Source organism: Triturus cristatus, chromosome 6 (assembly GCF_964204655.1).
Source record: "Triturus cristatus chromosome 6, aTriCri1.1, whole genome shotgun sequence".
Lineage (NCBI taxonomy): Eukaryota > Metazoa > Chordata > Amphibia > Caudata > Salamandridae > Triturus > Triturus cristatus.
This window is the reverse complement of record NC_140589.1, coordinates 297,451,429-297,465,714: the sequence shown is the minus strand read 5'-3', so window position 1 is coordinate 297,465,714 and position 14,286 is coordinate 297,451,429. Positions and strand designations below refer to the sequence as shown.

At 48.8% G+C, this 14,286-nt stretch overlaps 1 protein-coding gene across 1 annotated transcript in view; it reads left to right on the top strand.

Moving 5' to 3' along the window:
- Positions 1 to 14,286, top strand: part of DDX1 (DEAD-box helicase 1) — a 287,219-nt gene that overhangs the window by 122,047 nt on the left and 150,886 nt on the right. Inside the window, exons 10-12 of the mRNA XM_085610667.1 lie at positions 9,299 to 9,371; positions 11,092 to 11,168; positions 12,296 to 12,410. Coding sequence (XP_085466793.1) covers positions 9,299 to 9,371; positions 11,092 to 11,168; positions 12,296 to 12,410 — 265 coding nt within the window. The remainder of the gene's footprint in view (positions 1 to 9,298; positions 9,372 to 11,091; positions 11,169 to 12,295; positions 12,411 to 14,286) is intronic.

The window sequence follows — 14,286 nt, the reverse complement described above, 5'->3', positions numbered from 1 at the left end:
AAGCCAGACCGAGCATATATGTTTGAGATATGATCACTATATCAATAGTAACCGTGAACTTCTAACATGTTTATACTAGAGCAATAGCCAGGGCCCACGGTCTATCCCACAACGCCCACGTGCTGAATCGGGAACAAGAAAACACTGGGAGAACAATTCAACCAAATCGTATATGACAGGGCAGCTCAGAATAACAGAGTTCGACACTTGTGGCGGGGAAAAGTCTAAACTTGCACCCCTCTGGCCATCCGAACCATTCCATCACCCCGAGGGGATAAACATACAGACCAGTCATTCGGCACCTGTCACGGTATGTGAGTCTTGCAGTGGTGAGCCACCGCCAGAAGCTCTGGCGGCACCGTCCCTCCGCACACCACGGCCATGATTGTCGTGGCGGCTCGCCGTACGCCAACCCTCGAGCCAGTCCCAGGTCTCCGGGGAGGAGAAGAACCAGGATTCATCCGATTCCACTCGCAGCTTGGCTGGGAACATCATTGCATATTTCAAGTCTTTGTCGCGGACCGCCTTTTTAACTTTCATGTAGCTTTGTCGTTGTCTCTGCACTTTGAGGGTGAAGTCCGGGAAGAAGGAGATGCGGCTGTTTTGGAATTCAACCGGTGGGGCAGAGCGGGCACATTGCAGAATGGCGTGTCTGTCGCGGAAGTTGAAGATCCTGGCATGGAGCGGCCGCGGGGGGCTCCAGGCCTCAGCCGACCCCCAGGGACCCGGTGCGCCTGCTCCACCAAGAAGTTGGAGAGACCCCGCGGCTTGAGGTAAGTAGTGATCAGTTCTTCCACGAAAAGATCTGCTGAAGGCCCCTCTGCACGTTCTGGGGCTCCAATAATGCGGACCTTATTGCGCCTGGAGCGTCCCTCATAGTTATCCAACTGGGCTTCGAGCTTCGTGGTGTGCTGTTGCAGGTCCTCCACCTTCCTCTGCAGCTCTGACGTGCCCTCAACCAGGGAGGTCGCCTTGAGTTCGACATCTTTTAGGCGCGAGTTCATTGATCGCATATCCTCCCTGATGAGGGATACCTCGGTGGAAACCGAGTCGATGCTCGATTCCAAAGACGTGCGGACAGTAGTGATGGCTTCCAGAATGTTCTGAAGCGTTGGCTCCTTTCTCTTCCCACCGGACTCCGATTTGTCGGATGTAGGGAGTCCTTCTTTGGGGCTGGCACCTGGGCCCCTCTCCCAGGCGTATTTAGACAGCTTGGTCTGGAGCACAGATTTGGAGTTGCTGCCCCCCGCCATGATCGTGGCAGATCTCGCACACGCAGCTGGCGTGCTGTTGGAACCGAATGTTACACACGGCGGTAGTAGTCAGAGCACCTATGGCCGCCTCCTGACAGCAGGGGCACGTGTCTCAAGTCGCCAACCTTCGGAGTCCTCCAGTACCTGGGAACGCTGAGTGCGGGCTTTGGCCGCGCAGCGACTGCACCTCAGCCGCGCACCAGAATCCGCAACCAGGGTGGGAGGATCTACACCACAGGAGCAATTTAGCAGCGGTCAATTCACTTCCCCAGAGCGACCATGCGGCCAACAGGGCTGCGATGCGGTGGCACTAAGCAACTGTAGGGGTCGCTTTAGCGTCGGGGCTGACGAGCCCAGTAAATAGATATGCCACCAGTTCCAATAAACAGTGCCAGGCCTCAGCCAGCCTTCATTGTGGACACTCGTGGCAAGTGCTGTGCTGTGTGGGTGGATTGGCAGTGCATTGGCGCTGCAACAATGCTTTCCTGATGCACGGAGCCGCGGGACGTCACTCCAGTGGTGCAACGAGCAGTCCAGACCCAGAGATTGCTTTTGGCCGGCGCCGGGCCGTCAATTCACCGCGATCTCTCCACCGGCGCCAGTCTCCTTTGTTATGGCTGATACGGGCGTCTGCGTCCGGCACTGCGGCCGCAGGTCGCTCTGGAGCTCACTCCGCTCCCAGTCCGTCTCCACACCGGGGCATCTGTGGCGTGCCCCGATGAGTCGCGGCTCGCAGTAGACGACAGCGGCGAATTGGGATTCGGCTTGATGCCGTCTGCAGATTCACAATATTCTCGGTGCGGGATAGGCGCCCCTATGATCACGCGCTGTCCAGGGCCCACACAGTCACCAGGCCGCGCGGCTGTTTTGCTGTGGCAATGGCGGAGGGCCTGCAGTGAACGTTTTACACCTCCGATTCCGTCGCGGGAGGTAGCGATTGGTTCCGGCGCCCTTCCGGTAACAGTTCCGAGAAGAGAAGCCCCAGTTTGGACAAAATAGAACGGATTATCTGCGGATTTGATGCTCGGTCGGCAGAGCCGACGGACTACGCGGCCATCTTGATGCTCGGCTTGGCCACACCCCCCCCTTTTTCTGCATTCTTAACTGTTATGCAGCACACCGGTGCCGTGGTACCGCTTGCATGACTCCCCTATTAGGATTAGTCACTCCACTTACGTGTGTCGACATTCCTGTCCCTTTGTGGGTATATCGTGGATTCGACATGCCACTGGGGTGCTAGCATGCTAAGTCTTTATCTTAGTGTCAGACATTCTTGCTTACTCTTTCCTTCGGGATAGTGTCCTCTGTGTCCATAGCCTTGCAGGTTATCCACTCACAGTGGTGCCTTTAATTCGTTTGGCTGCATACCTACCTCCTGAGCTTGCTCAATGGTGGCTTCTCTGTCTCTGTTGGCCCTAGGCTCTGGGCTTGGCCCTGCCACCGTTGTCACATGTCCTAGGCAGTACACATTAATGTGTTTTTTTTTCTTACACCCACGGGCCTCATGCTGCGGCTCCTGTTCTGGGGTGGACAGTCTTCCAACTGTCCCCGGTTTCTTGTAGTTCCCACTGTGGTGTGGGTTCAGGTGGTATGCTCTACCGTTGTCATGTTGTTTTGACCCTTGGAACTTTGTTCCTCTTGGATTATAGGGACCGATGCTTGGATCCTTCTTGAAGGTATCACTGCATTGTTTCTTACGTTGGCACGGAACTTTCTAGTTCTGTTTTCCTTTATTCTGTGTCTGGGCGAGAGAGGTCTTACACCGTCCCTCGTCGGATTTGGTGTCTTTACCATCCCTTGTTCATACTCCTTAAGGTGGGTCATGGGTCTGATGCCCGTTGTCCTGGCATTGCGGTTGCCACCGTTTTTCGTCAGAAGTTGACGAATATGTTCTCCTTGAACTTGGTGGTTGTTTCGCAGACCCTCCTCCTATGGGGTATGGCTTTGGTATCTATTCTAAGTTAAGGAGTCTGCGGCTAGATGTATCTATCAGATGGAAGAGTTGCTTACCTTCGGTAACGATATATCTGGTAGAGACAGTCTAGCCGCAGATTCCTTAACGCCCGCCCATCCTCCGCACTCTGCGACGACCTTTTCATATGGTGTCTTTTCACCTAGCCTCCCTCTTTCTGGTGGCCTTGGTCTTCCGGGGGTGTGCTCTTGCACCTCACTCTGGGGTAAGGTGTGTAGTTCTGCGTGGGGGCTTTCGGCCTCTTCTCTATCCTAGTGTTGGTTGGTGGCACGTTCTTGTACCTTCCGTTGGCGCTGGGGGTGTTCTTCGGCTTTCGAGCCATTTGGCTCTCCACTCCATCCACGTTTTTTAGGTCGCTTAGGTCTATACTTTTCACTGCCTTCTCATGTTGATCTACCTGTGTTCTTCACACGTGGAGTTATTTAGTTTTTACCCCCTCCTCCCCCCCCGCCCCCACCTGTGCCTCCTCCTTCTTTCTATGGCAGTCTGTTGGGTTGGGTTCTTTTTGGTACTGCAGGCCCTCCATCACCGGAGGGTGTGTGCAGTGCACTTCTGGTGGTCGTACACTTCTCATCACTTGTCTGGCAAAATGTTCCTTCAATATTGTAGTTCTTTTACCTTCCCTCGTGTGGTGATATTCTGTGTCTGTCTTGTCATATCCTTTGTGTCGCAGCTGTTAGCCCCATGACATGAGGCGCAGCTTGGCGCTTTTTTAGGCCCCTGCTTGCAGCACAGGCTCTGTTAGTTCCCTCCAGTCCTTCCTGGTGCTGGGTGCTTTTTCAACTTACTTTGGTCTCTCATTTTAAATGATTTGCTCTCTTTTTTAGCATTCACTGTTCCTTTGCTATCGCAGTTTTTGTCATGGCTCTGTGTTGTGGCGCGGCAAAGTTTCCTTTAGAAAACTGACGTCAGCTCGCTGGGAGGGGCTTATATGGCTCCATTGACGTCACTTCCGTGGACGACGTCGGGACGGAGCCTAGCGGCTCCACCACCCAGCATGCGGAGGTATTGCTGGGGGAAAAGATTTTCCGGATCCAGTCTGACTCCTGGGGATATTCTAAGTTAAGGAATCTGCGGCTAGACTGTGTCTCTACCAGATATATCATTACTGAAGTTAAGTAACTCTTCCGTCAAGAGATGTCTGAAATTCAGTATTGAAAGAATAAAGACTTTTAGGAAGTCTGACCAACTATTGATAGCGTGTGCCCCACCCAGGAAAGGATATGCTCTCATCAGGAGCAGTATAGCTCGCTCGGTTTCTGTAGCCATTACCTATTGTCACAATACGGTGGGAAGACCATTGAATGTCCATTGAATAGAAAGGTGAAAGTGCATTCAACAAGGAAAATGGCAACTTCTGCAGCCAGGTTTGCTAAAGTCTCTTCGCCAGACATTTGCAGAACAGCAACTTGGTCCAGTGTTCATACCTTTACCAAGCATTGTTTGGATTCATCTTGAAATGCCAATTTTGCAGTTGGCCATGCGGTTCTACATCAACTTTTTAAATAGGTAAAATATTATTTTATCTTTTTTTTTTTTTTATAGTAGGTTGCATCTTGAACATCTAAAAGTTCTTATTTTGTAAACCAAGTTGTTTTTTTTTCCTGACTTTTATGTTTAAAACGTTTTTATTGAAACAAAACAAACCATGGGGGAGGGGGTAGGAGGTTAGGGTACACTTAATACAATCAAAGAAAAAAGGTGCAACTCAAGAGGGTTGGCGATGGATAGCTCGATGGGCCAGGGGAAGGGCACAGTAAACGAAAGGCTAGAAATGCAGACTGTGGAATCCCTGCGTGCATATCCAACACCCCAAATCTGAGCAATGAAAGCCAGCAGCAACTCGACAAAGCACAATCCACCCCCCCCATCCCCCCAGTAAAGAAAGGAAGGAAGAAAAAACAATACCCCACCCCCCCCCCGTCCTATGGTCCCGCGTCAGATTAGTCCTCACCAAAAAGCCCCGCACCCCCCCCCCCGGAGGCCTCTGTCTCACATGTGATCTAGTCCGCCGGGATAACCGGCGGCGTCAGCCTGAGAAGCCTAAGATACCTCGGACAGGTGAGCTCCCGGAATTCGGTGGACAGCAGCGCTAGAAAGGGTTGCCACAGCTCTTCAAATTGGTCTATTTCCCCCGCCACCGTGAGCGACAACTTCTCCATTCCCAGCACATGCCAAAGCCTATGCAACCAACCCGTGATGGAGGGGACAGTGTTGGTGCGCCAGTGGATAAGGATGTTCTGGACCGCAGACCCCAGCGCAATCGCGATCTGCCTACCCCTGCGGGACTTCAGTGGGTACATTAGGTCATTGGGGAGGCCCAGCAGAACATACGCCGGGAAGCGCGGCAGCTCTATCTCAAAGTGCTTATCCACCTCGTCCAAAACTTCCTTCCAGTAAGCGGTCAGCACGGGGCAATCCCAAAGAATGTGTGAGAGGGTACCCTCCTGCCCGCAGCCCCGCCAGCACCCCTTGTCAGTATGTTTATGCATTTCATACAGTCGCTCCGGGGTGTAATACCAATAAGTGGACACCTTAGTGAAGGTCTCCGTAAGGCCCGTGTGATATGCAGAGTGCCGCGCCCGATACGCAATTTTGTCCCATTCCTTGTGGCTGAGTGTCCTACCCAATTCCCTGTGCCAGCGCTCCCTCCCCGGGTTGTAATAGTGAAACGGCGGGGGTTGTAGGTACTTGTACAGATCGGTAATTAGCTTAGCGTCGGAGGTCCGGGTAGCCAGCCACCTCTCATACGGTGTAATTTGACGAGCAGCGGTGTCACGCACCTGGGGCTGGAGGGCCCAATGCCGAACCTGCATGTAGCGCAATCTGTCCAGATCCGTCAGGCCGAACTCCTGGCGGAGTTGCTGAAACGGAGTCACTCCCTCCGGGCCATAGATCTGGAAGAGCGCCCTGCAGCCCGCCTGCACCCAATGGGAGAAAACTCCCGGCTCCATCCCTGGGGAGAAGTCCGGGTTGCCCGCTATGGGTGTGAACGGCGAAGGGAAGGTGGTGAGGCCCCGAGCCTCACAGACTGCGTCCCACACCCGCAGGGGGACCCGCGTAATAAAAGAAGCGTAAAGGTTAGGGGGGCGGTGCGCGCGGCGCAAGAATGGAACCTCTTGTAAAGTGCGGCCCGCCACAGCTTGTTCTTGAAAGAGCCAGTGTTTGTCGGACTCCCACCTGCTCCACTCCACCAAATATCGCAGCTGTGCCGCCTGAAAGTACCTACGGAGGTCCGGAATACCGAGGCCCCCCGCCTCCGGAGCAAGCGTGGAGAGGACCCTCTTCATTCGTGGCTTGCGGCCCTGCCAGACAAAGCGGGAGATGTCAGCCTGCATTTGTCGTATCCAGCCCACCGGGGGCTGGAGAGGGAGGGCCCGGAAAAGATACAGTATCTGGGGCAGCACCGTCATCTTAACCGCCGCGATTCGCCCCAGCCAGGACAGTAGGCCCTTGCTCCAGCGACCAAGCTCCTCCTTGATCTTCCTGCTGAGGGAGGCATAGTTAGCCGTGACCATCTCCGGTAATGTGGGCGCCAGCAGAATCCCCAGATATGGCACCGTGGAGGAGGACCACTGCATGGGGAAGAGTCGCTGAAGGTCCCTCCTGGTGTCCGCAGCCAGGGACACGTCTAACGCCACCGACTTGCTCATATTCATTTTGAAGCCGGCCACACAGGCAAAGGCGTCTAGTTCCTGGAGGCAAGCAGGCAGCGACCTCCTAGGGTCGTCCAAGGTCAACAGGACATCGTCCGCGTAGAGACTGACAGTGTGGACATACTGGCCCATCCGGACCCCAACCGCATCCGGGTTATCGCGAATCCTCTGAGCAAACGGCTCCATGTAGAGGGCAAACAAGAGCGGCGAGAGGGGGCAGCCCTGCCTTGTGCCGCGTTCGATGGCAAACCCACCGGAGCTACACCCGTTGACCCGCACCGACGCTGAAGGATGCTTATAACAGTTGAATACCATGGTGCGGAACTTATCCCCGATTCCCAATTTCTTGAGAACCAGCTCGAGATACGGCCAGTGAACTCTGTCGAAGGCCTTCTCCGCGTCGACGGACAGCAACATCCGCTCCCCCGGGATCCGCGAGGCCTTCTCCAGAACATGCGCCACCCGCTTGGTATTGTCAACCGTCTGTCTGCCGGGTACAAAGCCAGCCTGGTCCGCCTCCACCAATCCGGGGAGGTGTGGACCCAGCCTGGACGCTAGAATCCCTGTATACAACTTGAGGTCGACATTTAAGAGCGAGATGGGTCGATACGAACCGCGGAGGGCCCGGTCCTTCCCAGGTTTCGGAATTACCGCGACCGTCGCCCTCAGGAGATCTGGTGGGATGGCTCCCGGTTCGGAAAAGGAATTAAATAGCCGAGTAAGGACAGGGGCCACAGCCGTGCAAAAAGTCTTATAAAACAAAGACGTGTACCCGTCCGGGCCCGGGGCCTTACCATGCTTCAGCCGCGCGATAGCGGAAATCACCTCCTCAACATGGATATCCCGCTCCAGGTGGTCCGCCTGAGCCGGATCCAGCACCGGAAGGGTCACCGACTCCAAATAGCCTTCGGCATCCTGTGGCGTGGAGGGTTCCTCCGCATACAGCGCTTCGTAGAAGCCGCGGAAAGATTCCGCTACCTCCGCGTCCCCGGAGACGACCACCCCGTCCGTGCCCACCAGTTCCTTCACGACGCCACGCTGCTGCGTGACCCGGAGCCGGTGTGCTAGGAGCTTGCCACATTTGTCCCCCCCAGTGTAGAAGGCGTGTTTCAAGCGCAAGGCGGCATACTCCGCCCTATCAAGATCCAATGCCGACAGGAGCTTCCTCGCAGCCTTCAACTGCCTCCACACCCTTGGCGCCCCCGTACGGCGGTTTCCTGACTTTTAACGTGTTTGAGAATTGCTTTTGTTTAGTGGTTAGTTATTTTGACCTCCACTTCTAATGGTTAATACTGATCACTACCAGGATTGAAGCATGTAAATCTTTGAAAGATCAACACTGGGGAAAATAAAGTTACCTGCACACTGGGGTACTCCAGTATTTATATCTTTCATAGTTTTTCACATGCAACCGTCCCTCCTCCCCATTGGTACTTACCACTTAAAATAATTATTTGCGAATATTTGGTACACAGTAGTTGACAGGAGGCCTCATTTTCCAGCTACTCGGAGTTGCATTTTCTCAGGCTGCTGAGAAATAATTTAAAGTTTGAAATCCTACTCGGAAGTCACCAGGCAAATTGTATGGTAAGAACCTCAGTAGATGCAAGCATGTACGAGTGCTGCGGTATGTTATGACACCCCTTGTCCCATGGCTTGGATTATGTTGGATTAGTCCTTCCCCTAACTTGGATTGTGCATTTTGAGGAGACTAGCATAATCTTTACAGACGTGGAAGAATGAAAGTAAACTGTTTTGAAGATAGGTCCATGTGCACTTGTTTACTGTTCTTAACATTACTTCAGCAAGTGTACACTGTGTAAAAGTATGGAACTATGATCTGTAATTACTTTTCTCTGAATTTTTCCATTTCTTATTCACCTCGGACACTAGCACTTTTTCTTTGCACTGTCTTTTAGAGTAACTGTCTATTTATATATCTTGACATTTATGTGTATTATCTACTTTGCTATTTCATAAAATAAGAGAATATAAATGAAATTTTCTCTCAAAAATTAAGTATTTGTGTCTTTCTCTCTGGTGAAGAATATTCTAGCTCCTGTATAACAATTATTTTGTGTAAATATTTCAGTGACTGACCTAATCAATTTTATGGGTCACAGCCTTCTTGGTCCATCCAAGAAGGGACATCAGGACCACCTTGTTTCTTTACTGCAGTTGCAAAGAAAGCAATTTTATTTCTGCTACGTCCTCTAATATCCATGTTAAACTCCTCTTCTCTGATCTTTGAATAGACCGAGAAGTCTAACAGGCTTGTAATTTCCTTTCCATTGCTATCTCCATCATTATTATTTACTTCAGATGACCTGCATGGTCTTTCCAAACAGTTACCTTTTGCCAACGGCTTGTTAATGTGTTATTTGTCTAAGTAAAATACTTTTATTTTCTCATTACAGGAATTCACTATGCATGATACTGTTGGATGCTATCTGGATATTGAGAAAGGCATTATCAAGTTTTCAAAAAATGGTAAGTTCTGACTCGGCAATGCCAGTTAGTAATTGTTATTGTTATGGCTATTTAGCTGTGCACCAGACTTCTGTAGAGAACATCCCCTTTGTTTTTGCCTTTTATTTTGTTGGCTGCCCCTCTTCTGCTTCCAGTGTTGGTGCGTGTATGTATGCATCTTTTTTTCAACTTTTGGTTGTTTGGTGACCATGTCGTACTTCCCGCTGCACCCTAGATACACACCTGATCCTCTGTCCCAAGGTCATTTACATTTGTTAAGTTGTAATAGATGATTTTCACCTTTTTGGTGGATAGTTTTGTTCTAGTTACATTTTCACTTTAACATTTCTCAGTTTTTAGATTTGTAATTTTAAGTACAGATTTTCATGGATACAGTCTTGTAGGACATCTTATTTTTCAGATATTCCCATTTTGTTTCATTTGACTGAGTATATGTGGAAACATTATCCTTTTAGCTTTCATAGTATGTCCTTTCATAGTATGTCCTCCTTTTCGAAGGCCACCTTCACCAAAGGAGAATATTATTTCAAATTTCAGACTTTTTTCTTTTTAAAGTAACACCTAATATATATTAAATAATGACCAAAAGAATGTTCAGAGTCAGAAATCGGGAGTCTCTAATGTCTGAAATATGGATTAAGTAAACTGCACTATTTGCAGAACAAGTGGTTGCAATCAATCGAAACCATCTTTATGCTTCTGAAACCCTTTATATCAGAGCCTTAATTGAGAAGCACATACGCAATCTTGCAATCTTAGTACAGAGCCTTAATTGAGAAGCACATACGCAATCTTAGTACAGAAACACCAACTCCTAAAATACTTCTACTTTCCATGTTCCACACTTTAATTCCCTATCCCTTGTATTTTGCATTGTACATGGAAATTCACATTTTTATTTTAGATTTAAACTGGTGGATTTTTCCTGCACCGGATTCTGCAACGGTGCGTTTCAGGCCACGGTAGCTGGGAAGAAAAGTGTACAGTGGTTAAGTCATTGCCTTAGCTGTTTTTGTGGCATATGTGGTTGTGAGTGCCAATCTGAGAAAATGTATAACTGTTGACCAGATCACCGAGAAACACACAAACCTGATCTCCTCAAATAGAGGAATAGAAAGGGGCAGTAAATTGACAATTAAGTTGTATTAGCCTGACAGCCACCAATGTCTCCATGTGCCGCAAACTTATCCACATGTCGTAGGTGGAGGTATAATCGGATCATATCAAGCCCTTCTAGATAACGTTACTAATGATGTCTTGTGGCACTCACCCAGGATAATTGGTTTATCAGTAGGATCAGGACGACCGGTTAATTATGAAACAGTTAGAGGTCTCAAGTCCTGTCTCCTCACCAGCCAGTCATCTTGCCGGCATGCCATCTATCTCCAGTTATGCCATTGTAAAGTTTTCGGCTATCCTAAGCCTGTAGCCTTACTGAATAAAGTTGTTGCAACTTGCCATTCCATGTTTAAGATTATCAAACCTATTTATTGTTATATCTGAGTTGGTAATAAATCCTAAAGGTATGCCCGTTTACCAAATCATTTTTGTACAATAGGTTTGTGAAGTATTTTTTCCCTTTGAGCGCAATAGAATGTGCATTCCTTCATGGAGGGAGCTAAAGGTTGCACAGGGCAGGGTGAGAAATGTGGAATTAATTTTTTCTCTAATGTCCTGGGCATGATCAAATACATTATTTTGTATGTTTTTTTTTTTTCAGGGAAAGACTTGGGTCTAGCGTTTGACATTCCATCACATTTGAAAAACCAGGCATTTTTTCCATCTTGTGTTTTGAAGGTACTGTATCTTAACATTATGTATGACACAGAAAAGCTTCAACTGCTATTTGTAGGCAACGTAGCTAATGCAAATTACATTGTTTATTTGTTTAAACATATGTGATGCTAGATTTTTTTGCATGTTACTTCAACTAGCATAATTGATTGTATGCTTCCATAGAATAGATAGTGAGTATGGCCCACAGGAAGTCAGTCTGTGGAACAAAAGGTACTCGTGATACTGTTTATGTAATCCTTTTCTCAGAACTCTATAATTTTTATATGTAAGGAGATAAAAAAAAAATTAACAATTATGGGAAGGCAGCGGGCCAAGTCACAAAAACCCTTAACATTTCAGTCTCAAATATTGCTTAGTGTTTACTGGGTTCCTTGAGCTTTACATCTTGAGCTGATGTCTAATGTGCAGTGTTTACAAAAAGTGTTTGCCACCCCTAAATTAGTTACATTCCAGAACACACCGGAGAATGTGCCTTCGGAAAGCTAGTGACATGCTTTAGGCTGCTAGCATGGAGTGCTGTTTTATTTTCGTTATGTAAGATGAAGCTAGATTTCTGCTCACCGAGATTGCAACCTAGGCTTAGCTGATTATTAGATCTATTACAGCAAGATAGTTTTAAGAGAAGACCAGGTGATTTGGCTAGAATTTCTTCCTTGGTCCTAGAAATGTCCATGTTGTTTCATAAAGCACTTTGTTTCGTATCCTGACATGAAACTAGAATGAATGTAGTCGAGGAAGACAGATGTTAACTCGGTTACGCAGAGTTTAATACTATTCTTTTTAAGCATTTGAAAGAAGGAAACCTACATTGCTGATAGATTCGACTTGGCTGGAATAAGTGATTTATATAAAAATGGCACATTTCGGTCTCTTTCAAGAAATCAGACCCTTACCTTCTTTGAAAGAGTAGTGAGACCTGTATATATGTGTCAAATGAGTGTTTAAGTTGGAAAGTGAAAACATTCTCATATTTGTTTGCTGGTTTATGTATAAAAGTATGTGCAATTGTAATTTATATACTGTACACTATCTCAATCCATATTAATTTTTTTGCTTAGTGTGATGCTGGATACGTTTCTTAGTATATTAATTATTTATTTTTAAATCGTAAATTTTTTTCCTTTTAGAATGCAGAACTGAAATTCAATTTTGGAGAAGAAGATTTTAAGTTCCCCCCAAAAGACGGTTTTGTTGCAATCTGCAAGGCGTCTGATGGCCATGTCGTTAAATCTCAGCACTCTGGTAGACATATGCATCATAATTTGTTTTCTTAAAATCTGAAGTTTATAATTTGGTATGGAGGAAATATTTTTTCAGAAAATACCTTGTTTGTATTGGCACACCTTGTGTTGTGAAAGTCTATATTTTTAAGGATTGGTGGCATGACTTACTCCTAACGGTTGGATTTAACACATGAAGAGGAATGTTTTCACTTAATTTTATCCCAAGAAGGTGGAAGACCGTGTCTTAGTAAAACAAAGTAACATGAATGAGTTTTATATTTGTAAAGCGCGACTTTTGCTCCCTTAGGAGCATCTTGGCACTGTGCGGGTAGGAACAGGATTTCAAGACACCAGGGGATTGAAAGGATGCTGTCTTTATCGAATAAGTACTTGGCACATTGAGTCAGTAGATGAAAATATCAAAATGTTTAGATTTTTCTTAAACAGGGATTCAGAATCAATACATCTAAACTGTTTAGGGTGTTTATTCCAAGCCTTTGTTCCTAAGACTGCAAAGAATTTCCCACCTTTGGTCTTACACTTAAACGTAGACTGTTTAAGAAGATTAGCTGAGGTGAAGTGTAGCTCACTGGCTAGAGGAGGCATACCCTGAAGCAGAGATCAGACCCGGGACCTGGGTTCGATTCCCGACGCGGCAGGGTCCAGAGCCCAATTGTCCACGGACTCGATAATTCTCGCTTCGGTGCCCACTCTAAGCACGAGTTCACACTATGCAGCTCTGGGCAACAAGCCTGCTTAATCTCCACAACGGCCCCCCGCGGCGGGATGCCTGGCTTTCACCTTGGGGATGCCCAGTACGGGTTATCTTACAGGGAAAAACCAGGACGGGTTCCCAATGCAAGCGCCAAGATGCCCGTAGGGTGATAGCTGCGCTCTAGAAGTACATCAATCAATCAAGATTTCATAACAGTGTTCGAGGCATATGAGCTGCAGATTGTACACTTAGCATAGATCGCCATCTGGTGTTGGGCCCGGATGTTTGCAGTTTGTTTTTCTTCTTGGACAGTCTTTGGAAGTCACGAGTTTGGTGACTCCTCCTTCGGTCCGTACTGCGCATGGGCTTCGGCTCCATCCTCAGATTGTTTTTTCCGCCATCGGGCTCGGATGTGATACTTCGTGCTCCGGCTTCGAACTTCTACGGTTCCAGCCTCGACGGAAAATCCTCGTTTCTTCGAGTTTCTTCATCATCATCTTCATTTCTCGAAGCGGCACTTTCTCCATCCCGTACATCGGCACCGGCCTTCGGGCCCTCCTCGACTCCGGTCCCGGCCGATGGAAAGGACTCCGTTCAAAAAGTGCCCAAAATGTGGGTCTAAATTTCCCCACACCGACCTCCATCAGGTGTGTAATCTTTGCCTCTCTCCAGAACACGAGGCCAGAGACTGCCCCGCCTGTAAGTCTTTTCGATCGACGCACCATGGCGCACTCATCGTCTGCAGCTCCACCGGACATCTTTGGAGACGGCGCCGGAGCTTCGGGGCAAATACACACCCAGCAGGAGGAAGACGTCGTCAGCGCTTCCGAGGCCGACGACTCCGACGTGGAGGACATCACACCGGCGCAGCGGGTCGTGAGTACTGTGCCCCCTCCCACCCCCGCGCCCAAAACCAAAGAGACTCAGGTTACTCCCTCGCCTGCCGGCCTGGGCAAAACCAAGACCAAAGCTTCTATCACCCCACCTTCGGGCCCGGTGTCGAAGCCTCCAAAGTCTCACGGCAGCTCGGGATCGAGCCAGCCGACGCCCGGTGCCGAAAAACAGCATCCGGCACCGAAGAAAGTAATATCCAGCTCGACTCCGAAGCCACCGGTGCCGAAGCCTGGACTCTCGGCGCCGACCAAACACAAACACAAATCAGTCGGCACCGACGCTCCGG